This window comes from Pyricularia oryzae, chromosome 6 (assembly GCF_000002495.2).
Source record: "Pyricularia oryzae 70-15 chromosome 6, whole genome shotgun sequence".
In the NCBI taxonomy this organism is placed as follows: Eukaryota; Fungi; Ascomycota; class Sordariomycetes; order Magnaporthales; family Pyriculariaceae; genus Pyricularia; species Pyricularia oryzae.
The window spans coordinates 3,344,525-3,372,514 of record NC_017853.1 but is presented as its reverse complement, the minus strand read 5'-3'; the positions used below and the strand labels follow the sequence as shown (position 1 = coordinate 3,372,514).

Genomic DNA, 27,990 nt, shown 5'->3' with positions numbered 1-27,990 from the left:
CGTTCGGATAACTCACTGAAGTTTGGTAGGCGATGGAGACCACCTCAGCCCAACAATCTATTCGTTACGGTGACAAGCCTCAGCTTCCCGGTGACATTTATCAGAGCAAGTCGGGGCATACCGCATCCTACAGTAGCACGATGCGGGGTTCATTGCTGCTGAATAAGCCCCCTTCCAGCTAAGGGTCCTTCCTACCTACAGTAGACAATATGCAACGATCTTAGCGCAAGGATCGCAATGGTAAAAAGCAAATAGGTATACCGTATCCATAGTGTCGGATCGCGCACAGATTGTACGCCACCGTATCATGGGAAACTCGCAAAAGTCTCTGACTCGTCTTTGAATTTTCGCTGTTGGATGACGGTTCGAACAAGAAATAATAAGAGCAACAACAACAACAAAAAAATGTTATCCGGAAAGATTCCCAGTGTCGACTTTGGCCTTTGGGCAGGCGGTACGTCGCAGGAGCGCAATCAGATTGCCCGCGACTTGTCCAATGCCTGCCGCCATGTCGGTTTCGTCTATCTCGTCAACCACGGGATCGAACAGAACCTCTTGACCGAAGCGTTTGCATGGTCCAAGAAGCTCTTTGATCTACCGATAGAGAAGAAGATGCTTGTGCCGCACCCCCCTGGTATGGGATGCCTTGTTTTTTACAACTTTCTGATGATGTCGTATATTTGGGTTTGAAGGCCCGCTTTTACAGAAATGGCTACTGGACTAGACTAGATGTTGACAGTTCTGCCTGGGAATCGCCACTCCGAAAGGCTTTCTCATCCACAGGGGCTACTCATGGCCCGGCCTGGAAAAGGTCTCCCAGCAAGAAGACCTAACCAACTCCAGCGACCCGGCAACGGCGACCGCCAACATCCGCACTGTCCCGGATGTTAAGGAGAGCTTCGAGATGGGCAGTGAAGAGTTCGCAGAGCAACCAAACGTGTGGCCGCCCGAAGCCGACGCCCTCTCGGAGCTCTCCGGCTTCCGGACGTTCATGGTCCGGTTCTACAAAGAATGCGCCCGTTTGTCCCTCGAGGTGATCCGCGCCATGGCCTCAGGGATCCAGCTGTCGCCGTCCGAGGAGACGCATCTCGTGGCCTCGCACGCAGGTGCGCTGAATAACCAGCTGCGCCTGCTGCACTACCCTCCCGTGTCCGGGGCTTCCCTCCGTCGCGGCGAGGTGGCGCGGATGCCGGCGCATTCCGACTGGGGTACCATCACGCTGCTGTTCCAGGACGGGGCCGGTGGGCTCCAGGTCGAGGATCCGGGGGCGTCGGGCCGCTTTGTTGATGCACCGCCGGTGGATGGTGCCGTGGTGGTCAACGTCGGGGATGCCCTGATGCGGTGGACGAACGGTAAGGCGTTTTTCTTGAACTGCCGTACTGCGGTGTATTGATGCATGAATTTTCCAAGTTGTGCGGGGGTTGTCGCTGACTATGTTTATTCCGTTCAGGCTATTTCAAGTCCACTCTGCATCGTGTCGGCATCCCACCAGACTACTCGGATGCCGCAAAGCCACAAGAAGAGCAGAATGGCCGACGAGATTTGACCCCCTCTCGCTACTCTATCCCCTACTTTGTTAGCCCAAATCCCGATGCAGTTGTTGATTGCTTTGCTTCCTGCGTGACCGACGACAGGCCACTCGGATATGAGAGAATCATCTATGAGGACTACAGAAAAATGCGAGCGAGTACGCAGTACTGAACAAGCAAAACTGTTGACGAGATAGTTTGTTGTCCAGAGGTTTTGATGCGCAGCCATTATGGCGTAGCATATACCACCCGCCCCAGACGGCTTCAATCGTGGGTATAGATGGTGGTCAGACTTGTACTTTTGGTGCTTACTTATGCGGTCATATCGATTGACCAAGAGACAAACTTGATGTGGATTCTTTCATTGCCCTCTTATGTGTTATTCGGACCCAAGATGCTCATGAAAGCCGGTTTCGCCTTGCCTAGTCTAGTAGTGAGAAGCCAAGATGGGCCTCGATCATCCACAGCTCTATTCGGCAAGATCAACCTCATGTTCCTCCTTTTCTGTGACGAACATAAGCATGTCATCTGACCCAAGAAAGACACCTTGCCCAGAAAACAAGACAACCAACCCCACAGATACCCGATAAATACTATTATAAAACCTGTCAGTCAACTGTACCTGCAGAGATCCCTTGGTGGGATTTGTAGCCGACCTGGCTGGGCAGTGCGGAGGTGTTTGGAGCTCGGTACCATCAAAATCAGGCTGATATGCAGACCAATTTAAAGGGTCCCCAGCTGGTCGGGCCCGCGACGGGAACCTGCCTCCGCAAACAGGTTTGAAGTTCAGAATCCGTTGCCATATCGGGAGTACTCGCAGAACCGAAATCTGACAAATCTGGGTCGGGGCGGAAGAAGGCCTATTGGGTGAACGTGGGGGAATGTGCCACTCGGCATTGATGGCCAGATGATGAAGGATGGTCAGCAATGAGCAACGCAGATGAGAAACAGCGACACGCGTGCTACATTAATGGCGGTGCGGTTGCCCCCTGACTACTGCTCTGATCTACACTGGCTCATCTCGAGAATTTGAGACATTTTTCTCACGTTCGCTTGAGCCCTTTTTGGTACTGAGATCTGCAGCAGACAGCTCGTCCTTGCATTCGCTTCCCGCGGCCGAAAACTAGCAATGCGGAACTCCTTGGTGATCCTTTCCTCTTGGGCCACTACTGTAGCCCTTGTCACTGGCCAGTGTGTGCCTACTCCCGGCAAGGACGGTCGGTACACTATTGAGTCGGATGGCATCAAGGCGCAGGTTGGTCGCAAAGGCAACATGTTGGATGCCAGGATGATGCTGACAACTGCTGGCAGTTCATTCCCTATGGTGCCACTCTTACAAACCTCTGGGTGAAAGACAAGAACGGCGAGAATGTGGATATCGTATTGGGATATGACAATGCATCCTACTACCGTGAGCAGGTTCCTGAAAACCCCTGAAAACTTCAAGGGTTGACGAAGAAATTTGGGCGCGCTAACAAAGAATCTAATGTCATAATGCAGCTGTTGACCCGAGCCATCCCGTACTCAACGCTATTCCCGGTCGGTACGTGAACAGGATCGGTAAGGCGACGTACAGTATCGACGGCGAGTTGTTCAGCACGGAAAAGAACGACGGCGAAAACACGCTGCACAGCGGCACCAACAACTGGTCTTTTCGCTTCTGGAACGTGACGGAGGTGACTGCGACGTCCATCACCTTTGGCATCCTCGACAAATCCAACTCGTCGCAGGGCATGTTGGGTGACGTCCACGCGCAGGTGAAATACAGCGTCGAGGGCGGCACCTGGAAGATCAACATGGAGGCGACGGCGCCCGATACCAAAACACCACTCATGCTGACACAGCACACCTATTTCAACCTCGACGCCTACCGCGACCCGGCCGGGCCCAAGATCTGGAACCACACGCTCCACGTCCCCTACTCGAGCAGGTACCTCGAGAACGACGACGGCGCGCTGCCAACCGGCCGCATCCTCACGGCGGCGCCGGGTAGCATTAACGACTTTGCGTCTGAACCCGACATCCTCTTGGGCCGCTCGAGGGACGACCCGGCATTCCCGGGCAACTGCGGCGCAGGCGGTCAGTGTGAGGGCTATAATGGCTTTTGGCTGATCGACGACGCGCCAGAGGGAGCCGTGGTCGCCACCCTCGCCAGCGAGTACTCGGGCGTCAAGGCCGAGCTGCGAACCGACCAGCTCGGGATGCAAATATATACTTGCAATTGGTTCGATGGCACCAGCCCGCTCAAGTCAACCCAAGGTACAGAAGACGTCAAGATAGTTGGCAGGAGCTCCTGTATCGCCATCGAAGCGCACGACTACACAGATGGCATTAACCAGTAAGTCTCTGGCAGAGGATCCCTTCAAGATTGATTGCTGCAAATAGAATGCTGATAAGTTTCCCTCAGTCCTGAATGGGGCCGCAAAGAGGCGCAGATCACTGGCCCTGGGGAGAAGTATACTTGGGAGTCGTCGTGGACCTTTTCAATACTCTGAGGGGTCAGTCAAGCCGGCTTCTTGCACAAAATTTAACCGATTGGTTTTGTGGCTTCCCACAGGTTGCTGAGGGTACCAAAAAGAAGTCGTTAGATCGAAAATTGGATGATGTCACCAATGAATGTCCTTTGATCCTGATGTGGCGTACTTGTCAAGGTGCTCACCCTGGTCAACCATCGCTGGAAACGTTGGTCCAGTGAAATTGGTCGAACATACCCAACGGTGAAAAGCCAGCAAATTTTGTCTAAAACCGGCTGATCGTAGCGTTGTAAGTCTTCGGGTATCCTTAGCTTGTAAGCCGTGTATAGCATTCCATGGAGGGATATTCGCATTTAACTCTTTGGTCTCGATTTTATCCACATCGCGATGTGCCTTACACGGTGATGCAACCCACCAGCGAAGTTAAAGCTAGTCAATCCGAGCTCTGCGATTGTGACTAAATAGCCACCCGAATGGGAGCCAGCCATGGAGAAGAAAGTTGGCTTCTCAGCTTCATCCTGACTTGGCCACTGGGGCACGGCAGCAAACTTATGAGTTTGGTGTCCAAGCTCTGCACCAACAAAGTCACCACGCTAGACATGCGATGTGCAGCTTTGATCGCAACCTTGTAGCTCGCCTTGCTCGCCTACCTGCCTTGCCTCTATCCCTCGCTGCATTAGGCATGGCGTGGCGAGGTACTGCAACCAAACCCATCAACGTATTCGCCGCCGAGCACAACTGGATGCTCACTGCACAGCCTGCATCCGTCAAGGCCAACGAGGAGGTGGGAATGCTTGCTCCGTCACCTCCCGAGGTACCTTGCGCGAACAGCCCGAGCCGCTACATGTACCACACCGTGACGACTTTCATGTTATACAAGTTTCCGGTTCCGCGCCACAGCTTTCCGGGCTTGTACTCGCAAGGCCCCCGACGAGTCCTTCCACAAAGGGAAAAGAAGGGGAATACGTGTAGTAGGGAGCGTCGCATGAACTGGTGACCGAAAAGAGAGCATGACATATCATTCTTACGCGTGTGCATGTGGGAACAGCACGCAAAATTTCTGAAGAGAGAGAGATAAAAAAAAAAATACAACCCAAAAGCCACGGATGCCAGCCGCCGCCACGTTGCTAGGTGTGTATCGTACCTACCTACCTACCTACCTACCTAATTGAACGGGTCCCCCACAAAAAGCTTGCGAGCTTTTGAGCAAGTTTTCCGCCGCCTTAATTTCCCGCCAAGCATTGACCTACCCTTGTTGATTGCTTCCATCCTCTTACCCCACCTTCAGCTCACTCGACCCCTCATACCGCTTTGGTGATCTTGGTGAGCCGGGCAGGACCATGATTGGCCGCTTATCGCTCCTCCACTGACCAGAAAGCGCTAGCCCTCCCCTGCCACGAACTGAAAGCTAACATGGATTGTAATGTTTCCTTGTCGCCAACGTGTGGGCTAATTGAGCACATTATTTTTTGTTTCCCTCTCGCTTTGTTTGCTGTTGAATGCTGCGCCAAGGGTTCAAGAAAGCATTGGCCAGGGTTCTCAATGCAGTAGATGCTTCATTTGGATTGTTTTGCTCCCTTTTTTCATCATCCGTTCTCGTCATTTTATGGCCCTATTATCGTAGGAAGATGTTTGTGCCTTTGGTTTGACCAACAGCTCGAGAAACACTGCAAAGACTTTTTCTGAACTCAGTCCTAAACAGCCTCAATTAAAAATCTTTTACTGCCAGCCTCATCCACAGCTTAAAAAGCTAAACAAAGAACTAGCTCTATCCGTAGCCCACGCCAACAACCTGGTGCGGCACAAAATAGAGCTGCAAGGTTCAGGACGGCTTCACACCAATCTCGGCTGTCCGGCGCCAAACAACAATCCAGTTGTACGGTACGTGATAGAGATGGAAAATATTAACTAAAGTGGTGAAAAAAAAACTTGCGCAAACACGGCCAAGCCGGTTACAACAAGCCAGGGGCAGACCCTTTCCAACGACGTTGTATGGACGTAGCCACCGACAAGGATGCGGGTTAGGTTAGGTAGTGCCACAGCGTTCCTTTCTACCCTTTGGTTCTGGACCCCATGCCTTCCCCAAAGGGAATTTACCTTGAGCTAAGGTAACGCAAGCTGCCAATGTGGACCAGCACTTTGCTTAGCTGGCTGAGAGATTTTTAACGTAGGCAAGGTAGCAGATGATTACCATCGATTGCCCATGCACAAAGTTTCCAGGCTTTTAAATAGAAGAGAGAGCCTCCCTCCAACTTCGCGTAACTTTTTCTTACTCACCTGCCGCTCACCTTCAAGCCAGATCACTTGCATCCAGCTCGTTCTCAAGCCACGCAGCCCCAAGGACATTGCCACACAGCATTGGGAAGACCTCAATCCCACACACAAGCCAATTACATCTGGACCCCCGCTGCCGACAACTCCTAGCCTTCACAGACAAACAATGGCAATCCTTTCCTTCCTCACCGTCCTCACGGCGGCCCTTCCCCTCGCCAACGCCCACTTCGGCCTTGAGTACCCGCCATGGCGCTTCAACACCCTGGCGGGCGACGCGCCGGCCAGCTACAGCCAGTGGAACTATCCATGCGCCGGCGTCCCCTCCAACGTGACCGGCAACAACGTGACTGACTGGCCTCTGGACGGCGGCTCGCTCGTCCTCGACCTGCACCACCCTTGGACTTACCTCTTTGTCAATCTGGGCGTTCAGATCAATCCGGGCTCGACCGTCTCCAACTTCAACATGTCGCTCTCGGGCCAGACCTTTTGGAACGTGACGGGCAACGGCACCCTCTGCATAGAGAAGCTGCAGCTGCCCGACGGCTTCAAGCCCAAGGACGGCGACCGCGCCAGCATCCAGGTCGTCACCACCGACAGCGGTTCGGCCTTGTACAACGTAAGTCTATGTCGTGATGACGTACCTATACGAACGGTATGTACCAAAACAAGAAATCTGACCTAAAACTTATTTATAGTGCGCCGACATCACCTTCAGGGCCAACGCCACCAAGCTGTCGGGTGACAAGTGCAAGTCCTCCGACAATGTCAAGGCCTACCAGGTCCAGTCCGGCCCCTCCAGCAGCAGCAACGGCAACGGTGGTAGCAGCACCACCCCCAGCCAGCCCAGCAGCACTGGCGGTGTCGCTGCAAATGCCGTCAGCACTCCGGTTCTGACTTCAGTGGTCGGCTTGGCTGTTTTCTTTGCCTACAGCATGGCCTTGTAATTGGAGACAGCGGGAGTCGTGATGAAAGTTATGATGAATGCGGTTTGTAGGCGCAAGTGTGTTGAGCTGTACAACACGTACATAGCAGCAGTTGACGTTTTAATTTAATTCTACAGAGCTCAGCCCTGTTTCACATAGACTAATTGCTCTTGTTCTTGCATTGTACATAGCGAAGCCTTGGGGGACGGTTGTAAGCAAGAAGGAGAACTGCTTTTACTTCCATCTTCACAATAGGAAACAGTAGGAGACTGCCAAAAGCCAGACAAATTGAGTGATGCAAGGGTGTGTGATATTATGCTTAATGCGTACAGGTTTGGTGTGAGGAGTAGAAAAATAATATAGGTACGTATGGTGTGGTGTGGTTATGAGATGAGAAGGATGCGCGTGTTTGGAGCAGAGAAACAACAGCAGGAGAAATCGTGAAATGCAATCCATCCCGAAGACAAGGATGGTATGAGAAAGGATTTGAAACCCCAAGAAAATCCAGAAAATATATATGTCGCCCGCAGAAACAGTCGTCCGCCTGTAGCAAATAGGTATATGCGCAAAAGAGAAACGCGTATGAAATGGAAGCAATTGAATCACCCCTCAGGGGCCGCAGATGCAAGTTAAGCCAAACAGTAAAAAGCCATTTCTATATCTCGTTTGAATCATCCATCGAATGTCCATTCCTTCATTTGGAGCCAGCTTCGCTCTGTCGTTGTTGTTGCTCAGCATAGAGGTCTGCAATGAGCTTCCTCATAGTGATACGTTGTGCCGGGTTGGGAACCAGCATCTTGGCGACCAAGAGCTCCACAACATCGTCGGTGTTCAGCCGCTCCTTTGCCTCGTTGACCTCGCCTAACCAGCACTGCATCTTTGCAACCGCATTCATTGGCTGTTGGTGTTGTTGTTGCATGGGTGGACCTCTGCCGACTTGGGCTGGAAGGATTTGGCGTGCGCCTTGAGGCCTGTTCAGGTCGGCAATCTGCCAGTGCAGAGGCCTCTGATTGGGCCTTACACTCCCGCGGGAATCGGGCAGTGGAAGTTTTTTCAGAGCGTACAACATGGTGACGCCAAGAGCCCAGACATCACCGGCAGGGCCACGAAGCTTCTGCCCTAGGAATTCGGGTGGAACGTAGTAGGGTGTACCGGCTGCGTTGCCCGGGCTTCGTGTTGGTGTCGATAGCCCCATGTCAATCAGCACAGCTCCACGTTCTCGCGAGTAGAGTATGTTTGCTGGCTTGACATCATTGTGGGTGCGGTTTCGAGAGTGCATGTAATTGAGCGCCCGACCAATATCGATCAAAATTTGTCGGGCATCATCGCGGGTACCGACGAAGAAATCGTTGTTCAATCCACGCCATTTCCCTTTTTGCTGTAAATCAGGTGCTGGCACGTGCTCCATGTACAATGAAAGGAAGCGCGCGTCACCGCCGTAGAGCTTGGGGATCTTTGGATGGTGAAGGGGTTCCTGAGCTTGAAACTCGCGCTGCCATATGTCTGCCTGACGGATCAGGGTCCTCTCGTTGTCTTGTGGCCGTACCTGTCCGTTCGGTGACGGCGGCGGACGGGTCTTGAGCACTTTCACCGTGATCACGGAATCCCCTGGGACATCTGGATGATCGTCGACCACGCCTCTGAAAACGCTGGAAAGTGCTGTCGATGCGATGGGATCCATTTTTGTGATTTGATACGTATCCAACTCGCAGCCACCAGGAATGTCGACCGTGTCACCCTCTTCTATGTCCAACAACGGGTGGCCGTCGAAAGGAATCAACTCTCGTCTGCTTGAAGCAGCGGGAAGCGGGAATACGAGTTTATCGGCCTTGGATGGGAGAAATTCGATAACTCCGTCCTGGTTCTTTGGAGATGTCGGGTTGGCTCGAATGCGCCTCGCTTCCGGCCCAAGCGGTGTCTCTTCGTCCTCGTTCAGGGATCGCTTGCCGGAAGAGTTGATCATCTCGCTGAGAGATGACCCGGACGACGATAATGACGGGAGACGGAGAGTAGCGGGCCTCTTTTCAAGAATCCTAAAGTCCAGCACATCAACATCTTCGACCCCAATTCTCCAGGTGCCTGGGGGCAGAGCCCTCACGTCTTCGGGCAAGACGAGGTACTCTATTCCTGGGCTAGCGGGCGGAAGCTGCGACACTCGTGTCAATGAAATAGGAATATCGGACTTGTTGCGAAGAATCTGGTTATCGCTGCGCGGGTCGTAATAGAGTTCACACCATAGCGTAGGCGCGGATGCTTCATCTCCTTGTTGGCAACCGTACAAGCCTGGACTACTGCCCGGGATCCTAACAGAGAACTTGATGTCCCTGGAGGTTTGAGTCACGGCCATGACCCTGTGTTGGGGTTTGTCAACGCCCTCGGGCGACGCGACTTCGGCGTGAAGTGCAAGCCATTCGCAGTTGTCCAAATTTCCGGGTGATACCGACCGAGCTCTGAGCGGGCGCACAAGAGTTCGTATGTCCTTGTCCGGTGGTACTACCAGCTCGTCAAGGTGTACTAGGCTGGAATCTTGCGACCGAAAGGATTCATCCTGCTGCACTCTCATGCTTTGCATGCGCGCATCGAACTCCGACTGAGAAAAAGGCTCCGTCTTCTCGGTGAAGGATTGCGTCGGGTCGGATGCGCCGGCCGGGTCCCCGCCAGCGGCCATGGCTTCCAGCGGCCGCGAGCGGAAGCTGGCCAAGCCCCGCCGCCGTTTAAGGCCCCTCAGAAAACGACGAGCAAGCCCCGCACACTGCTCGAGAACAGGCAGAGGATCGGATGCTTGGACAAAGAAGGGTGTAATACAAAGCAGATCCTGGACTGTGAGTGGCGACAGTGCGACTGTGACCAACGGGTCCAACCGTTGTGGACGAACGGAAAATAAGGCACGCAGCCGATGGATGACTCGACTCGTACGTGCGTGGTATGACGGCTAAATATCGCCAACGAGAAATCAACCACACTAACTCTTCTTGTCACAAATCCAACAAGTAGCTTTAAGCGGTATGGGGTAGGTAAGTGGGTGTAGTGAAATGAAATGTGCGTGGTCCGAACAGAGTGGCACGCAAAAAACGAGACGGATTCCAGATGCGATGCGTTGCGATGCGCGGGCCCATCCAGTAAGTAGAGCGAAATTGTGCGAAACAAGGTTTGTGCAGACCGGGGAAAAAAAGCGACGCTGGCCAACTATTAAAACGACACGAACTCAGGGGAAATAACAGCTTTTGGTGCGATCTAACTTGGCCTGCAGATGACAAAATGCCAAAGGAACACGAGGAACAAATGGTCGATATGGAACAAATGCGCTTCCCGAGACCACTGTCAGGACTCCCCCGCGTGCTCAGATGGTCATGGCCCCAAATTGTGAAGAGAAATGGACAAGAACAGGGAAGATGGGAGAAACAGTCAGATGCGATAGCAATTCGAGAATTAGAGAGAGGGCTGCTGACGAGGGGGTAGGGGGGAGGGCTCCAGCAGGCGGCAGCGCTTTGCGCAAAACTCAGCCTCACCAGGCCTGGTCTACTCCCAGGGCAGAGTCATGGCTGAGTAGTGTGGGTGGCCGTTGTATGCAGGTGCCATCGCCCGTCAAGCCCTTCAGTCCAATGAAGCTGCGCCACTAACGGAGAAACTGGGGCCACCCGACTGGCTTGACACTCGACTGGGGTTTCGGGAGGAAGCCGCATCTCGCGTGCCTCCTTACCAAGTCCAATTTTCAAGCAATTGCTACAATTGCAGACGATTTGTACGATGGATGGCAGTTCGTGCTAGGAGTGTCAATCGAGAATCGACGTCATTGACTGAGTCCCAGTCAGACATATCCAGAGATAATAAGCGAGCGCATGGCGCGGGTGTTCAGGTGAGCATCAAAACAAAGTATCAGGTGCCATTGAAGGTGAAGAGATGGTCGACATGACAATTCGTAATCAATTTGGGTAGATTCGATGGGTGGGCAAGATGTGGCTGGCCAAGTTGCTGTGGCTTGGGCGTGAAGAATCCTGGCAGCTGGAGACAGCTGATGGAGGGACGCTGGGTGCTGACTGCATCGGGGCGGAATAATATTTCGGCGCTGGAGCTATCGAGTTCTCGCTTGCGCAACCGCCGAATATTACCCGACTCCACCAGGAAGTGGGGTCTTACCTTACTGCCTTATTGCCTTATTGCCTTACTGCCTTACTGCCTTACTGCCTTACTGCCTTACTGCCTTACTGCCTTACTGCCTTACTGCCTTACTGCCTTACTGCCTTACTGCCTTACTGCCTTACTGCCTTACTGCCTTACTGCCTTGCTGCCTTGCTGCCTGACGACCTGAAGCATTAGGCACTGCAGAGTTCGGAGTGTACGTACGGAGTACGAAGTAGTACAGTAAGGTGGTAGGTACCTACCTACCTAGTCACTCTAACTCTTGCCAACTGTCGTGCATAATTACCACCAACGGAGCCAGGCGGGCTTAGAAAAGATTGCCGGGCAAAACAGGACAGATTATCGCTACTAATATGAGATACCTGAAAATTCGCTCGGAATTTCGATGTATTTTGAGCAAAATATTTGAGCCCAGGTGTTAACAAATATTTTCTGTCCTGTTCATTAATTAACCGCCGGTGAAATGAAACAAAAGACAATCCATGCATAAGGAATAAATTGCACAGAATTGCACATTGGTATCCACGTGACCTATGGCCATAGTGATGTTGGAAGGACAATCGAGAAAGAGGATGCGACACAGTAATATCGTCCGGCGCAACGGCAACCGAGGATGGCCAATGCACGACAACGCACCAAACAAGACCAAACTGGTGGCCCTAGCATTCCTCGTGTGATGAGTGCAGCGATTAGTGATTGGCTGTGCTTTCCGGGATGGGTGGCCCAAAAGGGTATTCAGGCTGGGTCTGCCTAAAAGGGGCCAATCAAGTTGCTTGGCGCTAAGCTGTGTTAGGCCTAGTCTATTGCTGCACGACAATGAAACCGTCAGCTTATCCCTGCTTCCAGATTCTTGGCTGGGCTGGGGGCAAAATTGGGTATCTCGACCGCCGCCCACCTTTAGACATCACGCACCCTGGGCGAGTTTTCATTCCACCGTCACTTCCCATCATCTTTCATACACTCCGCAGCTTCAGCATCGTCATCCACCATCGAACGCCCTCTCCCAAAAGTTCCTGGTGAAGAAAAACTATACAACATTTTACTTTACAATCGAAAACATGGAGTCTGTAACTCGCTTCACCTAGATGGACTGCCAGGCCCTCTCGAGACCTAGACCGTTACGATTAACGACCGCCAACGCCCTCTGCAACCTCCACCTCCCCTCGAAAGACACCCAATCCGCTCTCCCACTCACTCTCTCTCTCCGTTTACGCTGGGCTTCGCCGTGTCAACAAAGGCCCGACGCCCATAAACACACAGCACTCAATCCCTTGTAATAGCATGGACGATCCAGGTCTAAGATGGCCCTATTGGAAGTTTGGTTACAAGAGAGATGATCTCTTCACCAAGCTGCACGACCAGTACAACACCACAGTGCAATATATATCCGACCCGGTCGCCTTCCAGCACGATGTCTTTGAACTCTCTCACGAGGCATCCACCGCCGATGAATTCCACAACCTCATGGCCGCACGCAAGGAACACCGTCTCAACGAGCTCAATCGGTCGCTAGAGTCAGCATCTTTTGAGATCATCGCCAACCCAACTCTCATTGGAACCGATCAGTGGCAGCACGCTGTTCAGCTCTTCCGCACAAGGAGTCTCGATTCACTTGTTCGCTACTTTGCATCCTATCTACCTGAAGATCACCCATGGCACCACTCAGACACCTCTTCTGCATCTTCGCTTTCGGGGGACTCTGAGAGCGTGGACGACGAATCAACATCTCACTCAGAACACACGATGTTCTTTGATGAGGAGCTTGACTCGAAGTTCGAATCCTACGAGGACCCTTTTGAAGCCGATGAACAAAAACACATGATATCTGTTTCTGAACCGACCGACATGTCTATAAAGTCAAGCGACGCTACAAGAACCGATGAATACCCCTTCGAATTCGTCCTTACACCCTCTCGCAATCTCTCATTCTCTGACTCCGAACCTGATCTGTTTCACCTCAAGGACTCGTGCCCATCATTGCATGACGACGATGCCTCGCAGACGTCTGCCTCGAGCGTGTCTGACATTTCGGAGACTCAGCACCAGAAAGAGCTTCTCGCTGAGCAGGACATTGAGATCGTAAAGCATCACGCAGAATACTTTTCAGAACCTCAAAGCCTCTCAAACGATGATGGTTTGGAAGAATCTGAGACACCAACCCCAAAGCCCAGGGCTGATGCCGGTGAATGCTTTTTCTTGAAACCGAAGCCATCACCATCACCATTGTCAGCGTCGGCACGAATCCCAGGCCGAAGCGACACCTCTCCCTTCCGAAATCACCTATCATCTCATGCCGCAACAACACCAACAACAACAACAACAACAGTCACCATCGTAAGTCGTCGGCAAATGGAACAACAGCACAGCCAGACACAATCGCCATCACCGGCTCGGTCGCGCCGTCGTGATCACAGCCCGGTTGGTAAGGGCAGGAGCCACAGTGCTGCAGTCACTAGTGGCAGAGTGCAGAAGCTCTCTGATTCCACACGCTCACGAAACAGGGGCAGGAGGAGTGAACTTTTATAACTGTTGGAGATTTTGAATGATGAGGGTTGTAGTCTGGTTTGGGTGTGGAGATTCTCGCGATGCTTGGCATCCGTACCTACTACTGGGCGGCATTCAAAAAGCTGCCCACTGTACATAAGTCACATATACCCCCTGCAATATGCTTTTTCAACTTTCATTTCATATGCCATGACTTGCCGGGTCGTAAGTGCGATCAGGACTGTGGTGTGTATTTTTTTTTGCTCAGCTATGTCGCTTTGCATTCATCTTGGGCAGGTCAGTATATGCGTTGACCTGTGATCGATAAACTAACAACTTGAATGGGCCCCAATGCTCTTGCGTCCATAGGCAACGTCGACTTGAGATTTCAGACGGTCTCACGCAATAGCGGATCTACGGCAAGTAGCCCCTCGGTGGCCCCTGCGAAGCATGTGTGTTCTTCCACTTATCCGCCATTCCTGTTCGCGTACGGATCGCGCGTTTTTGAGACAACAGGACTAAACTTAGGCTCATAAAAACTAAACCCACTGTCGTCGTTTGGCATTTTTTATCTTTCAGAAGTTGACTTTTACAATCACTCGGGACGATTGTGTGCAGGCCATTACACCCATTGTTTTTTTCATTGCATCGCTTGGTAGTCCAAGTCGGCTGGTTTTTACCCTTATCCTCCAAGTATCCGCAGCTGTCAAGTGGCCAACTGTGATTCAACTCCATGAATTGACACCATGATGTTTCTGCTTCTTGGATGTAGTTCAAACGAATAGTTTGTTCGATGGATTTACGTGCTTTGTGCTTTTTTTTTTTTTAGCCAAGTGAGCCTTCTGACGCTCATTGTTCCTTTCTTATGGGGAAATCACGCCCTTCCTGAGAGCGTTTTCGAGGATACACTCAACTTTGCTTTGCATACCTAGATGAATGATAGTACTAATGACACCGACGGAGGTATCGCTGAATGCGTTTTATTACGACGATAATACGGCTCTCTGCTCTAGATATGAATAGATAGATATTTGCCTCGATGGTATCTTGGGAAAGGTCTCTTGCTATTGAGCGCTCTAGATAGAAACGTCCAGGCCAACAGGCCAAGGCACACAAGCCACGCTCCGTATTCCTGTTGCGCAGTCTAAATGAATTCTTGCTATCACCCCCGATAGAGCGGTATTGTGTTATCGAACATCCCCAGCGTATAGATGTGACGCGATGCAACGGTGCCGGCATTTGCAATTTTGCATGCACCACTGCCTTGATTCCAAGTCCCATAAGCCCCGACTTGATTGGCCGGCAAATGTCCCAGTTATACCCCCCTGCTAAGGCCCTACGAGGCCTGGAATCATCAAATCCAAGTTTTTTTTTTCTTATTGCACAACCAGAGCCAGCGATGAAACGGTACCTGGGGCGGGTCGTTTTGGCATCGGGTTTTCCACTCCGTATTGGTGCTAGTCTGGGGTTTTGCTGCGATGTAGAGAAGTGATCGAGATTTGCGATGTTTTGGGGTGGGAGAAATCAGGGGATGGGAAGACTGGGTTGTTTGCTGTCTTCTTGGCCCTGTTTTGACTTTTCTCTTCCTTCCAGATTCAATAGAAAATACACTGTGAAATGGTGATGTGAAGGAGTGATGCGTCGATTTCTTCTGGGTATACTGGCGCCAGCTGCGACGGCAGCTGCTGAGGCGCTGAGTTGCACCACTGACAATTGCCTTGGTGGTGAGCTAGCTCCCTTTGTGCACCCTTTCTGTCGATCTTTGTGCCACTGCCAATTGCTGACACACAAACGTGCTACGGTACGACCGCAGCTGTCGCAAAAGTTGAGGCGACAGCTTCGACGAGACGCAATGGGACGGCGGATTGCGCTTCTTTCTTTCGAGGGACTATAACCCCAACGACGAGGTTCGTTTTGTCCAGCATCAGCCCTATTTCCGCCAGGCCGGTAGGCGCAACGAGTCAGTGAACTCTGGCAGCGTCTGTGCAGATCTGTATACTACTGGTAGATGGGGTTCCAGAAGCCATCTGACACTGGGGACACGCAGGACCGAGTTCCACACTGTCACCGTCAGCATCACCTCGACAGTGACGAGCAACACGACATCAACCGTTGCAACTCAAACAGTCACCACCGACGCGTCGTTGCTGAAACGTGCATCTGGAGACGAGCCGTGGAAGGTTTGGGCGTCGGAGCATGAGGCGGTGGACAGGCTGCGAAGGCGCCAGTCGACGTCGCGGACGGCTGAATTTCCGACAGAGACTCCCGCGTACGCATCGCAATGCTCATCCTCGGACGCATACAGGTCGGCCTGCTCGTGCCTTGGCGTGAACTCGACCGTCGTGACGGCCAGCACGCCGACGGCGACGTCGACTGTGGTCGTCACGGCGTTTAGGACGCAGACAAGAGTGCTCAGTCATTTTGTCAACGCGACGAGGTTTGCCAACTCGACCGCGACGGCTGTCTCGAGTAATGCAACCGCAGATGGCAGTTCGAAACTTTCCGGCTCGACTTCAAAGTTCAGTTCGCGGGCTAGTGTCGGGCCGACACTTGGGCGCAATGTTGTCGCGGTCGCAACTGGACTGGGCCAAGCAAATGGTACTACGGCTGCCAGTAGGAATGGAACCATGGTGGGATCGAGCCAAACAGAAGGCGCCACTGCTGTAAACGCCAGCAGCAAAACAACCAGCGCCGCCCTGCCAAAACTCACGAGTTCCAAGGCCCCCCACGTGGTAGAAGATGCCGTTTCCACGGCCAAACCTGCCCTTGCACCTTTCCCATTTTATAACAGCACAGAATCGAGCGCGTCAAACTCATCATTGGGGGTCTCGGCTTTGAACTCGACAGTGAACAATGTTCGCAATAATACCATCCCCAGCAATGGCACATCGCCAGCAAGGTTACCATTTGGATCGCTGCCAACTAGCGTCAGGTTCGGCTCCAACAGCACCATATTGAACGTGACGCATTTTGACGTCAACGCCACTAGAGCCAACACCAACGCAACGTCTGTCAGAGCCCCTTTTGTCTTTCTCAACGCCACGGGAACATCAAGCGCGCGCTTCTCAAACACGACCGACCCGGCACGCTGGCGGAACAACACCATGCCGCGCTTCACCAACACTTCAACGTCAACCACAGCCACCATTGACAAGACCTGCGGCGAAACCTCGACGCCTTTTGCGATCAAGGTGGCACAGGATGGGGGAACCATCAACGATTGGTTCCTACGACTCTCTGGCAACTCGGTCCTATTCACGAGTCAGTCCTCTCGATCTTCTAGGTTTGCAGTTGGGGGCTCGGGCAGGCTATGTGCCGTCGGGGCCAAAGGGCCTCTGGACAACGCTGTAGTGGCAGTGGTGGAGAACAAGACCGACATGGCGACGAGCCCGCTCTGGTTCGTGGACGGAGGTCTGGTGGCCAACCTCACCGCCCGGGGATACGCAGAGCTGAACTGCACCAGCGGTGAGGGCACGCTGTCGTGTGCCTACAACGACATGAGCAACTGGCTTGGCTGCGGCCTGCAGCTGGGTCTTTCTACCGGCGACGGCGGGGATTTTGAGGGTATCAAGTGCCAGGGGGTGAGCCTGATGACCAAAGAGGCTTGTGGTGCGAACGGGAAGGGAAACTCTACCATGACGAGACTTTCGGGGACCCGGCCGGATGAGGCATCTGTTGCGACTGCTCTGCCGATCACCGTGGGGCTGCCGACCACTTACTCCGAGATTAGGTAGCGGAGCCGTTACGTACTTTGTACCAATGCTTATGCCCATGTTTTTTCTGAATCGCAGCAGGATGCAACGATCATGTCAAATAGATAATTTCAAACTTTGGCTTGCATTTCATTGGTCTTTTTCTTTTTTTTTCTTTTTTTTGGTGTTATTTTGTTCACTGGTTTTTTAAAAAGTTTACCTGACAAAAGCACCACCGCCACTTGCACCAACCTGGTTACCTGTCATCCACCCACTCTCGGGCAGGCAGACAACCCCCACAATACCCGCAACCTCCTCCAGGTAACCGGGGCGCCCTCCTATGCTCTGGGCCAGGTCCAGCACCTCTGGGCTGTCGACGCCGGGGCGAGCCTTGGCCAGCGGCGTCAGGGTGTTGAAGGGACGAAGGGCCTCGCGCGGCTCGTCGGGCAGGCTGGAGTAGAGCCCCGTGTCCATGGGGCCGGGCGAGACGGTGTTGACGGTGGCCCTCTCGGCCAGCTCGCGGGCCCAGACGCGCGTCATGGCCTCGAGGGCGCCCTTTGTGCCGGCGTAGGCCGTCTGCCACCACACGCCCCAGGTGGTGGTGGCGCTCGAGATGTTGACGATGCGGCCGGAGCGGTCGGTGGGCAGGTGCGGGATGGCGGCCTTGATGAGCAGCGCCGGCGCCCGGCAGTTGACGTCAAACGTCGTTTGGAACAGGTCCAGGTCCAGCTGCTCCAGCCCCTGCGCGTTGACCACGGCGGCGTTGTTGACGATGATGTCGATCTGGAAGCGGCCCGTTGCGGCGTCGGTAAAGTGCGCCCTCGTGGCGTCGACGATCTTTTGTGCCGACTCGACCTGGCTCAGGTCCGCGAGCACGGGGAGCGCCTTGACGCCGTACTCGGCCTCGAAGCGCTTGGCCAGGGCCTCGGCCTTGGGGGTCGAGCCTTCGGTGGCGTAGTTGATGACCACGTTGGCGCCCCGGCTGGCAAAGTGCTCGGCCACTACGGCACCGAAGCCTGGGGTTGAGGGTTAGTGTCGGTGCTTTTGAGGGGACGAGATGGATCTAGATAAAAGAAAAAAAGAAGAAAAAAAACTCAGGTGACGTACTGCGTGAGGCGCCGGTGACGATGGCAAGCTTGCCTTCAAAGACTTTGAAAGGTGCCATTGTTGATGAGGGGTTAATTCAGGCTATAGTGACAGGGGAGTATGATGAGAGGAGCACTTGCACAATCAGTGCCTTGAGATGCGCATGCGATATTGAGAATAAACGAGATGGATCACGACCTCCCCCTCCACCCAAAAGGCAAAGACCCCTTTTTCTATGTTTTTCCACAAGGGGGGGTGTTCTCTCTTCCGAGCTGCGGCCCCCCTTTCAAACGACGTCGGCAGCTGGCGGATCCTCGCTGGTCCCCCTGCGCGGGGGGAACCGTCGGTACTACTCATGCATCACGGCACTACTGAAGTGGACCACGGCACTGGCAGAGACTTCGGAGGGACCTGCGGAGGAGCCCTCGAACATTTTTTTTTTTTTTTTGGAGGGTGTTCCCGACGACTCCCGTCGTCTGTTCGCAGATCCCAATCCCAGGGATCCAATGGCCGGATAGCGATACCGGGGCGGGAACCCTTGAGCACAAGTCCACAAGCTGCCAAATTTTTGATTTTATTCCGCCGACAGTATTTCCACAATGCGGTTTCAATACTTTTAGCGTCCATCAGAAAAATTCTCTGTGGCCCAATTGTGGAACCTGGCAGCTTGCATGGGTTCGCCTGAATGACTCGTGGGTGAAAGGAGTATGCGAAGCGAACATAGTCTTGATAGTATAAATCTAACGGGAAGCGTCGAGGCTAATTAGCCTTTGACTCGTCTCTCCTCGCTAGATAGTTGTAAGATGTGGATTAGCTATACTACTGATAGTATGCGTAGATAAGAATATGATGTGGATGACCATCATAAAACTCTCCCAATAGTTTATTCGGCTTAAGCAGCCGCATCGATTTCTTGTCCCCCCATATTTAACAAATATCGTTACTTGATAGTAATATCATCCTATCTAGCATGTCCCCTGCCGCCTCGAGATTGAGTATGCACAGTTGGGGAGGTTATAGAACCCAGCAAAGGTCGCCGACTGTGTGGATACTAGGGCGGTAGCAACAAGCTCAACAAGGAACCGATCGTCACCTCGCTATGGATCCACGACGGGTCCGGTCCCGTTCCCGACGGGAGGCCATAAACTCTAATACCCGTAGTAACGGGAAGCGGGCAAGCGCCGGGACATGGTGTTTTGCAGTGTTGCAGCTGCAGCGAACGGGTTGCAATTTCGCCAGACAAAGGTTGTCGAATGGAAAAGACGGTCTAGGCCAGTTGTGGGATGTATTCATTTACCTACTGAACCAATAAGATGAGTAAAGAAATGCAGGATGACGATCGTTTCATGTTCAGTATGGCAATCAGGAGTAGCGAACTGCTTTTCATATTCACTCCAGATTATGACTTTGTTTTGATGGGGCCCTGTTTACTGTAAGTACAAGTCTATACTGACTGTACTATGTCTGGGTCTGTATCCCCATTTTTAAGACTGGGTGTGGACTCCTTTTTTGGAGTGTTTTTGATTTTTTTTCCCACTTCTTTTCTCACCGGTGGCTGCATATATTCCAGCGATCAAACCCCATTTTCTACCCGACTTGTCTGCTTTTCCCCTCTAGGAAGCGAGTTTACACGACAAATCTGGACCATTGAACGCGCTTGAACTGGAATTCAGGCAAAGATGGGTTCGGCAACCTCAAAGGAGATGGCGGCGGCGGTGCTGATACCGTTGCCGTTTGCCGTCATCAGCATGCTCCTCCGTTTCTGGATCAGAGCACGCAAGAACACCTGGGGACCAGATGACTGGGCAATGGTCGCTACTGTGGTAAGTGGTTTGGAAATGCTGTTCTAAACAGGAGAGTGTTTTGGCTGACCAGCAAAATAGCCTGTGTGGCTGGTTACCACAATTTCGACGATAGCCATGGCCTGGAGCGGAATCGGACAGCAAGACGACACCCTGACGCCGGAGCAGATGGTGAATTCTCTTCGGGTGAGTATTTGCACTCTTTTGGCTTGCTTGCACTTGCAATTTTATTGGTTTTTCTACTAAGTAAGTAAGCATTACTTATTGATACTGACGATCTCCACAGTGGTTCTACATCTTCCAGGAATGCTGGTGTTTTGTGCTAGTCACTTTGAAATGGTCCATCGGCTTTACTCTTCTCAGAATCGCCGGCGGTAAGCGTTGGGTGACGTGGCTCATCTACTCATGCCTGGTGCTGGTCACCATCTGCACCGGCGGCACTGGCATGTTTCTCTTTTTCGGATGTTACCCTGTCGAGTAAGCTTATTCCCCTCGCTGTCTAGCTCGAATCTGTCATCCCGTTGCTAAAAAAAGACCCTTTTTTTCCGTCCGCCAGAAAAAACTGGCACACGGACCTTCCAGGAACATGCCATCCCCGGGAGATCCAGACGGCGCTCTCCTTCCTCGTCGCGGCTGTTTCCATCTTGACCGACTGGGTCTTTGCCATCTTGCCGGCCGTGTTGATCTGGAAGCTCCAGATGCCGAGCCGCGTCAAGATGTCTGTTATTGGCCTTCTCGGGCTTGGTTTCTTGTTAGTATACCCATTTTCACCCCTAAAAGATGACGTGTTGTATGCCCTTGTGCAGAACATGAATCAGAGGCAGCACCGAAAAAGCAAGACGAGGCAACTACTGACTTTTTGCCTCCGTCCTTTTCAAAACTTGTAGTGCGTCCATCGCCCCCATCGTGCGGCTACGATACCTCCTCCTCATGAACGACGCGACGCGCCTCATCCAGAACCTGGGAATAATCCTCGCCTGGGCCATCGCCGAGGTGGGCATCGGGCTGCTGGTGGCCAACCTGCCGGCCTGCCGACCGCTGCTGGAGCGCGCCCTGTCCCGCCTCACCTCCTTCACCGGCTCCAAGGGCAAGACGCTGGGCCACACGGGCGGCGACCCCGAGACCGCCAACAAGGCCAGCTACCTCGAGCTCGGGGAGCAGTCGGGTGCGCACGGCGGCAGGAGGGGAAACAGCCGGACGGTCGGCACCGAGACGGGCACCTCAAACTATGGCGTCGAGACGCGCATCTACGGCAGGGATGACCTCGGCGGCGAGAGCGTCGACAGCTGGGCGGCGGACCAGGAGAGCATGAGACGCATCGTGGCCAAGGACAGCTCCGGGGCGATTCGCGTCCAGACCAAGTTTGGCGTCGAGGTTGAGAACGACCACAGGGGTGGGTTCTGAGGGTCGACGGCTTGTGTTCTGTATGAGTTTGACGTTTGTGGCTTGGTGGGCGAGGGGAAGGCTTCGGATCTTGTAACAAAAGTTGAAAAAGTTCCTGTTTAGTTCCAGTGCGGATTTTACCCAAAAGATGAGTAAGAATGTTCAGCAAACCTCTTTCGGCTGCTTAGTATTATAGGGGCAGAAAGAAAAGAAAAAGAAAATATGTACAAGAATATAATGTGCCAAGATTCCGACCGTTAGTCTCCCAAAGAAAATGCAACCCCAACCCAACCCAACCATGCTTTCGCTTGTTTTTTCGTAAAAGACATCACTTCCGCTCGCCACTTTCGTCACTCCTGCTGTTTATGCTACACTCAGCATGGAAGCCAGTCACCATCGTGCTCACTGGTCCATACAACGGCAACCAAAGAACCAAAAAAGACGCCACCGAGGACTGATATGCAGTAGCCAATGTTCATCGTCATGACCGCGAGCATGCTAGAGATGAAAGGAAGGGTTCAAGTCAGCGCACCGCTCGTAGACCGTACACCAGCGATGGAAACTAGACGGGAAAGGAAAAACGTACAGCAGGTAACCCAGAGCAGCGACCAAGACGTCGTAGAGCGCCCTCTCAACCGTCGCCAGCCACGAGATGCCTCCCCTCCGGACCTCGTGGTGCTCCGTCGACGCCGACTTGGCGTGCGAGGCGGGCCGCCATCGCCTGGCCTCGAGGACTGGCTTGAGGGCCAGCGTGATGCGGGTGAAGGTGCCGAGGACGATGAGGAAGATGCATGTCCCCGCGTACTGGCCCGCGCTAATCGGCTGCCACCCCGACAGGTAGAGAGGGGTTGTGGTTGATGCGTGGAAGACCATCATCTCTGGAGAGTATAATTGGGATCCTGTCGTGGTAAATTGTGTTTGCGGTCTTGCCTGTCGTTGCGCGATGTCGCGGTGGAAAAGAAAGACGAGCACAAGGTTTTCGGGCCCTGCTTGAACAGAACAAGCGCTGGTCGCGGGAAAAGAAAAAAAAAAAGAAAAAAAGGCTAGCTGTTCACTACCGATTTGCCTCTTGCGATGCCGAGTCAAATGCCTCGCATGGAAAAAAGTCAGATCTTTGTTCTATGAGTTGTGTGGCAGCGTGACTCTTCGAACGGCTCAAGATTTCTTTGTGCGAATCACGGATAACGAGACAGGAAGGGAAAAAGCGATCATCCGGGGTGATTGACAAGTCGAGACGCTCTTGCTTTGTCTACCAAAAGACGATCTCCGAATGCAGGCCAACAGATTGTCAATGTGAACTGCATTGGGGTATCAATAGGGAGGTAACACAAAGGTGGGAATGGAAGGGAGATAAAATTAAATTATTTCTCTGCCCCGCCGCTTTACATTCCTTACTAGAAGGTTTGCGCTGATTCTAATATCGCTACCAAGTCGAGTCAATCCAGCGCTTTTGGGGGATTTCCTAAATTACATTGGTAGGATGGGCGAGTAAGCTCTTGACCTCCGGGGTGGTGGCTGCAAAAAGATCTTTGCAAATCGTTATAGAAACAATTGTGTTTATGGGCAAAAATGAAATAGTTTGCGGTTTACTACGCAGATGTTCCAATTGGAGACCCGCCCTTGGCCTTCGGCAATGCCAGCAATGGGGCTGTGAAGCTGTCAGTCCCAATGCGTTGGTATGTTGCAATGCCTAAATTGCTTGTGTGTATCTAAATTTGGGGTGGAAATGCTAAATTGTCTTTATGCTCCCTTGTCAGGTTAAATGCCATCCGGGATGCCTTGTGGGCCAAACCTGGGTGGGCGAGTAATGCCAAGCTATGCGATGGGATTTAGGACGCTGGGAATAGCTTCACTATCAGCCTTGAACCTTCTTTTTCCTTTTTTTTTTCTTCTTGTTTTCCCCGAGGATGACTGCCAAGATCGATGAGACAGCTTCTTTTCGATGGGTATGACGACCCGATGAAGCTGTGAGACATTTGACGATGAAGATGAGTTGGAAGTTGGAACAAAGGATGGGATGTGCAATTATAGCTGAGAGCTGAAAAGAAAATACAAAGAAAAAGCCAAGAAAACATGGCAAACTCCCCAAGGATTACATGCGATTAAGAACAAATAGTACAAAAAAAAAAAAAGACAAAAACATCCACCCAACTCCTCCGCCATTTCATGATGCCATCGGTGCGTCTCATCCCATCCTCATCCCAAAAGCCCCCCGACTTTTTGTCTTTTCCCCCCACACGAGAGAATCAGTCGGCGTACGAAACGAGGTGGCTGACCAGGTGCCAATCGGCACCGGCGTTCTGCCTCCAGCACGAGTGGACCAGGGCGTCGACCTGCTCGGGCCCCTTCTTGGTCTGGCGGAAGAGGGCGATGCGGTAGAGGTTGGTGACGGCCATGAGCCCGGCCTCGACGACCTGCTTGTCGTCGCCAATCTTGAAGCCGGCCCACCTCTCGCTGCGCTTGAGCTGCTTCATGATGTCCTCCTTGCTCTCCATCATGTCGTCGGTGCCGAAGCTGACGGGGTTGAGCATGACGCAGTCGTCGGCGATGTACTCGCCCGCCGACCGCGGCTCGTCGCAGATGGCCCGCCACAGCAGCGTCTCCATGTTGAGGGCGTCGGCGTGGTTGCGCCGGCTGATGGTGTTGAGGGGCTTCTTCTTGGGCTCGTCGTCCCCGTCAGACGAAGACTGCGACGCCGAGCGTCCGCCGCCGTTGGTGAGGCCTAGCATGGTGGGCATTTTGGGTTTTGGTGAAGTGGATATTTTTTATTTTCGTGTCGATGCCTTGTTCGTTATTGTATATTAACCAGGTTCAGGTCGAATAATTGCGACCAAGTTGGAGATTGAGTACCAAGATTTGGGTTAGTTTGGAATGGTAGGCTAAAATTTGACCAAAATCGCTCGGACAAAATCGTGGGGGACACTGGAAATATTTAAAAAGTTGACAATGGCAGACCCCTCTACGGTCGGTAGAAAACCTGCAGGTACAATCGCATTTATTCCATCTTGCTCCCATCGCATTGCATCCCGTCATGTCGCCTGTATTTCGTCACTCGGAGCTCGAAAACAGGAATCTCCCACCAGCTGTTTTCCAGGGAGCTTGCCCCACTGACGTCAACCCTGGCCGTTTGGACAATCAGCAACCACTTTTCGCTGCTGATGTCCCCGGCCGCCGATCACTGGAGACGGGACCAGCCCCTATGAACTTGCCGATTGGCTGACAGGGCTGAAGAAAGACGCAACCTGCCACTTGCCCGTGCGCTCACGTTCTAGACTTGGGGGCTTTTTTTTTTCCTTTCCTTGGGGGGCAAGGGGGGTTCCCACCAAGACATCTCGTCATAAGGCTATGTCAGTACAGGTTGTTTTCGGGTCTTGAAATGGGGGTTTCGGCTCAACGTCACCATGGCAAGGAAGCTTAAGTGTGGGAGGGGACCCTGGAATGCCAAGCCAGGTGAATGATGCAGCAGCATCCGAAAACTGGGCTACACGCCTTGACGCACGTTTCTCACATCTGTTCATCGAGCCCCCATCAAACCTGAATTATTTGTAAGTCAGCGGGTTTTGGGCAGGGATGTGTTGGAGATCCAGATTGGCGTGAAGCATGAGAACATTTATTCATTCAGCTTCGAATGCAAACCACGCTGGTACCCTCTCGCCAAGGATCTCAATACCTTCGTTGGTTGATTGATGTAGCTACCCAAAATCTGTCGCAGAGAACCTTTTGCTTCTCGTTGATTGTTGAATCTCGCCAAAGGTTCCCTATTTCAAAGGCCGATGCATTGAGGTTTACGTGCATTAATTTCACCGTGATAATCCTGCATCACGAGCTATCTCACTGAAATTCGGAAATGATGGTACCTCAAGTAAAAATACTGCATAGGTATCATGCAAAACTAAATCCTGTTGTCCTTGGTGTCAGTCCATGCCGCCTCTTTCTCTTTTTTTTGCCTTCCTTTCCTACTCTGCAAGCTCACGAGGCAAACTCGCCATTTTCATCCAATAAACAGATTATCCATTTCCACAGAGCCAGGCGTCCAACACATGGATGTGCTCTGCTTCACAATGTACCCCTACAGCTGTGGAAGTGTGCACATAACGAGGGCTAAGCCTGCCAACAGCCATTCCGTCGAACTCAAGAATCTTCTCTGACCCGCGCGAGTTCACGGCCGCGATCTGATTGTGGAAAAGCAAAGAGCCCGCCAGATGGCCAAGGAGAATCGAAAGGTACCGCCGCTTTGATAAGACCCCGGCTTTAGCTATAGCGCCGAGGATGATGCCACGGTGAGTACAACGTAGCATTCGCTGGGGACGGCGGGGGTCCGCCCAAAGGCGTCCTGGATGTCCACCTTGACGGATACGGCATTGCAGTATCTCAGGTGGCTGATTGTGATATCTTCCTTGAGAATATCGACGGCATTGCAAACATGACGGCCATAGCTATTGGCGAGAAGGGGGCTGGGAATTTCAAGACAGCCTAGCTTAGATTGGGCTTTGGTCTTAGGCTTTAATAACGGCTATGCTGGACCTGATTTCTTGCAGCGATCTTTTTTTTTTTTTTTTTTTTTTTTTTTTTTCTTTTTTGAAATTCCCAGGTCCTAGAAAAAGGACAAAATCACGGACTTTGAACAGCCACTTACTATAATTCTACCATGGCAACCAGCATGTCTAGGACTTGCTCGCTCTGTGCGTCTTTAAATCCCTCTCTGGTTTTGAATACCTAGGTGTGTAGATACATATATGATGGGCTCATCTGGGAATGCAGTCAAAACTGGCAGACGCGGAAGCCGAGAGGAAGGTTATAAACAAGTACTTGAGTCTTATCATGCCCAAGCTTAATACGTTATAATGATTAAACATTACAGTCCATAGGTCGACTATGTTCCAACTACTTCTATTATTGCCAGCGCTGACGAGGTTTCAAAGGATTTGATCTCCGTCTCCTCTAGCTTCAAATACCCACACAAACATGAGCATTTGCCCACATGCTCTTGCAATCCGAGCCAGCGCCAGGGTTCCAGCGGATAACGTCTGCGATGCTGACTCCGTACTGGGGTGCGATGGTTTCGCAGCTCTGCCCACCGACGACAAAGTGGAACCTTTTACAGCCGGCCACCATGCCAGGCTGCACAGGCTGAGGGGTATCAGCGGCCGGCGGGGGTCGGGTCGGCGAACCGCCGCTCGAGGTGCCGATGCAGAGGTAATAGTCGGGCCACATCCCCCCGCAAGCCGCACCGCCGATCCCGGTGTTCCACTGAACAATCTGCTCTGGGGTGATTCCGTACCGGTTGGCCACGGCCCAGCAGTTGTCGCCCGGCACCACGCGGTGGAAGCGGTTGCAGTTGTCCACCATGCCGTCTTGGACAGGCTGCGGCGTTGCGTTGGGTGGCGGCGTGGTGGGAGGCGTAGTGGTAGGGGGAGAAGGCTGGCCACCCACAACGCCGACGCAGGCGTTGTAGCCGGTCCAGAGGTTGTCGCAGGCGGGACCGCCGACCTCTGGGTTCCACGTGTGCACTTGGGACTCGGTCAGGCCGTACTGGTTTGCCAAAGTCCAGCAGTTGTCATCTGTGCCGACGAGATGGAAATGGTTGCAATTGTCGACCATGCCGGGCTGGGCAGGCTCAGGGGTCTGAATGCCATTAGCGGGCTTGGCGGGGGTTGGTAGTGCGGTCGACGTGGTGCTTGTCTGCTCAGGGGGGCTGGCGACTGGCGGTGGGGACGTTGGTGTCGGTGCCGCGCTAGCTTTGAGACAGTAGGATCTGTCTGTCTTCCAATCCTGGCAAGACTTGACGGATGGGTTCTAACATATGGGGCGAGGTTAGTGTGAGGTCTCCAAATGACTCTAAAACACGAATTATACTGTTATAGTGAATGGATTGGTGGTGTAGTGACAATTTGACTTACCAGCCTCAAAAGATCAGCGACAGGAACCCCAGCGATGGATAGGGCAGTCTGGCAGCTAAGACCATCATCGGTGTTCCACCACAAAGTACAATCAGCAGGCACGTCAGGATCATGGTCGTATAACGGAAAGTCGCTGTCCCAAAGGAGCAATGCAGCTCCGAGGGTTTGCGTGGCACAAAGGCCGACGGTGGCGATAATGGAAGCTCGGAACATTGCAGCAAAACAGTTGAGATGAAGGCTGAGACTTGCAGCTTGAAGGCTGGGAAACTAGGCAAGTGAAGGTAGTAAGAGTGGGAGGTGTAC

General features: G+C 52.7%; 14 protein-coding genes across 14 annotated transcripts; 7 read left to right on the top strand and 7 right to left on the bottom strand.

Annotated features, from left to right (window-relative positions):
• Positions 1–244: 244 nt before the first annotated feature.
• MGG_09410 (thymine dioxygenase) lies at positions 245–1,940 on the top strand. The gene is made up of 3 exons (XM_003720150.1): positions 245–634; positions 768–1,352; positions 1,451–1,940. Exons 1-3 carry the CDS (start codon positions 358–360, stop codon positions 1,699–1,701), a joined length of 1,113 nt encoding a protein of 370 aa, XP_003720198.1. The 5' UTR covers positions 245–357; the 3' UTR covers positions 1,702–1,940.
• Positions 1,941–2,658: 718 nt separating this feature from the next.
• Positions 2,659–4,024, top strand: MGG_12025 (aldose 1-epimerase; the record flags this gene model as incomplete). The annotated part of the gene is made up of 4 exons (XM_003720149.1): positions 2,659–2,784; positions 2,841–2,940; positions 3,030–3,867; positions 3,937–4,024. 4 exons carry the CDS (start codon positions 2,659–2,661, stop codon positions 4,022–4,024), a joined length of 1,152 nt encoding a protein of 383 aa, XP_003720197.1.
• Positions 4,025–4,685: 661 nt separating this feature from the next.
• MGG_12026 (uncharacterized protein) lies at positions 4,686–5,000 on the top strand (the record flags this gene model as incomplete). Its single annotated transcript, XM_003720148.1, has 1 exon — positions 4,686–5,000. One exon carries the CDS (start codon positions 4,686–4,688, stop codon positions 4,998–5,000), a length of 315 nt encoding a protein of 104 aa, XP_003720196.1.
• Positions 5,001–6,163: 1,163 nt separating this feature from the next.
• MGG_09412 (uncharacterized protein) lies at positions 6,164–9,333 on the top strand. The gene is made up of 2 exons (XM_003720147.1): positions 6,164–6,893; positions 6,973–9,333. Exons 1-2 carry the CDS (start codon positions 6,207–6,209, stop codon positions 7,219–7,221), a joined length of 936 nt encoding a protein of 311 aa, XP_003720195.1. The 5' UTR covers positions 6,164–6,206; the 3' UTR covers positions 7,222–9,333.
• MGG_09413 (CAMK protein kinase) lies at positions 7,307–11,107 on the bottom strand. The gene has a single exon (XM_003720145.1). The coding sequence runs from the start codon at positions 9,866–9,868 to the stop codon at positions 7,895–7,897; it is 1,974 nt and encodes a 657-aa protein (XP_003720193.1). The 5' UTR covers positions 9,869–11,107; the 3' UTR covers positions 7,307–7,894.
• MGG_17785 (uncharacterized protein) lies at positions 10,201–10,755 on the top strand. Its single transcript, XM_003720146.1, has 2 exons — positions 10,201–10,319; positions 10,451–10,755. Exons 1-2 carry the CDS (start codon positions 10,238–10,240, stop codon positions 10,657–10,659), a joined length of 291 nt encoding a protein of 96 aa, XP_003720194.1. The 5' UTR covers positions 10,201–10,237; the 3' UTR covers positions 10,660–10,755.
• A 1,514-nt stretch (positions 11,108–12,621) lies between the features above and the next one.
• On the top strand, positions 12,622–13,748 carry MGG_09414 (uncharacterized protein; the record flags this gene model as incomplete). Its single annotated transcript, XM_003720144.1, has 2 exons — positions 12,622–13,474; positions 13,549–13,748. 2 exons carry the CDS (start codon positions 12,622–12,624, stop codon positions 13,746–13,748), a joined length of 1,053 nt encoding a protein of 350 aa, XP_003720192.1.
• A 2,037-nt stretch (positions 13,749–15,785) lies between these two features.
• On the bottom strand, positions 15,786–17,038 carry MGG_14949 (uncharacterized protein; the record flags this gene model as incomplete). The annotated part of the gene is made up of 3 exons (XM_003720143.1): positions 15,786–15,885; positions 15,963–16,197; positions 16,729–17,038. 3 exons carry the CDS (start codon positions 17,036–17,038, stop codon positions 15,786–15,788), a joined length of 645 nt encoding a protein of 214 aa, XP_003720191.1.
• A 94-nt stretch (positions 17,039–17,132) lies between these two features.
• On the bottom strand, positions 17,133–17,597 carry MGG_17784 (uncharacterized protein; the record flags this gene model as incomplete). The annotated part of the gene is made up of 2 exons (XM_003720142.1): positions 17,133–17,411; positions 17,544–17,597. 2 exons carry the CDS (start codon positions 17,595–17,597, stop codon positions 17,133–17,135), a joined length of 333 nt encoding a protein of 110 aa, XP_003720190.1.
• A 135-nt stretch (positions 17,598–17,732) lies between these two features.
• MGG_14948 (3-oxoacyl-[acyl-carrier-protein] reductase) lies at positions 17,733–18,681 on the bottom strand (the record flags this gene model as incomplete). The annotated part of the gene is made up of 2 exons (XM_003720141.1): positions 17,733–18,532; positions 18,624–18,681. 2 exons carry the CDS (start codon positions 18,679–18,681, stop codon positions 17,733–17,735), a joined length of 858 nt encoding a protein of 285 aa, XP_003720189.1.
• A 1,600-nt stretch (positions 18,682–20,281) lies between these two features.
• On the top strand, positions 20,282–21,808 carry MGG_09416 (uncharacterized protein; the record flags this gene model as incomplete). Its single annotated transcript, XM_003720140.1, has 5 exons — positions 20,282–20,425; positions 20,486–20,590; positions 20,691–20,881; positions 20,961–21,155; positions 21,292–21,808. The coding sequence occupies 5 exons, from the start codon at positions 20,282–20,284 to the stop codon at positions 21,806–21,808; spliced, it is 1,152 nt and encodes a 383-aa protein (XP_003720188.1).
• Positions 21,809–22,161: 353 nt separating this feature from the next.
• MGG_09417 (uncharacterized protein) lies at positions 22,162–22,663 on the bottom strand (the record flags this gene model as incomplete). The annotated part of the gene is made up of 2 exons (XM_003720139.1): positions 22,162–22,285; positions 22,374–22,663. The coding sequence occupies 2 exons, from the start codon at positions 22,661–22,663 to the stop codon at positions 22,162–22,164; spliced, it is 414 nt and encodes a 137-aa protein (XP_003720187.1).
• A 436-nt stretch (positions 22,664–23,099) lies between these two features.
• Positions 23,100–24,817, bottom strand: MGG_09418 (uncharacterized protein). The gene has a single exon (XM_003720138.1). The coding sequence runs from the start codon at positions 24,523–24,525 to the stop codon at positions 24,034–24,036; it is 492 nt and encodes a 163-aa protein (XP_003720186.1). The 5' UTR covers positions 24,526–24,817; the 3' UTR covers positions 23,100–24,033.
• Positions 24,818–26,042: 1,225 nt separating this feature from the next.
• Positions 26,043–27,900, bottom strand: MGG_09419 (LysM domain-containing protein; the record flags this gene model as incomplete). Its single annotated transcript, XM_003720137.1, has 4 exons — positions 26,043–26,241; positions 26,424–26,503; positions 26,747–27,568; positions 27,688–27,900. The coding sequence occupies 4 exons, from the start codon at positions 27,898–27,900 to the stop codon at positions 26,043–26,045; spliced, it is 1,314 nt and encodes a 437-aa protein (XP_003720185.1).
• Between the last annotated feature and the right edge of the window lie 90 nt (positions 27,901–27,990).

What these genes read in the sequence shown, in the direction of transcription:
- MGG_09412 (XM_003720147.1), top strand. Translation starts at nt 6,207, where the DNA reads ATGCACAAAGTTTCCAGGCTTTTAAATAGAAGAGAGAGCCTCCCTCCA. An exon ending in GCGGTTCGGCCTTGTACAAC is followed by an intron (nt 6,894 to 6,972) that starts GTAAGTCTATGT and finishes ACTTATTTATAG; the next exon opens with TGCGCCGACATCACCTTCAG.
- MGG_17785 (XM_003720146.1), top strand. Translation starts at nt 10,238, where the DNA reads ATGTGCGTGGTCCGAACAGAGTGGCACGCAAAAAACGAGACGGATTCC. An exon ending in GCGATGCGCGGGCCCATCCA is followed by an intron (nt 10,320 to 10,450) that starts GTAAGTAGAGCG and finishes CTTGGCCTGCAG; the next exon opens with ATGACAAAATGCCAAAGGAA.
- MGG_09413 (XM_003720145.1), bottom strand. Translation starts at nt 9,868, where the DNA reads ATGGCCGCTGGCGGGGACCCGGCCGGCGCATCCGACCCGACGCAATCC.
- MGG_09418 (XM_003720138.1), bottom strand. Translation starts at nt 24,525, where the DNA reads ATGCCCACCATGCTAGGCCTCACCAACGGCGGCGGACGCTCGGCGTCG.
- MGG_09410 (XM_003720150.1), top strand. Translation starts at nt 358, where the DNA reads ATGACGGTTCGAACAAGAAATAATAAGAGCAACAACAACAACAAAAAA. An exon ending in GCTTGTGCCGCACCCCCCTG is followed by an intron (nt 635 to 767) that starts GTATGGGATGCC and finishes CCACTCCGAAAG; the next exon opens with GCTTTCTCATCCACAGGGGC. An exon ending in CCTGATGCGGTGGACGAACG is followed by an intron (nt 1,353 to 1,450) that starts GTAAGGCGTTTT and finishes TATTCCGTTCAG; the next exon opens with GCTATTTCAAGTCCACTCTG.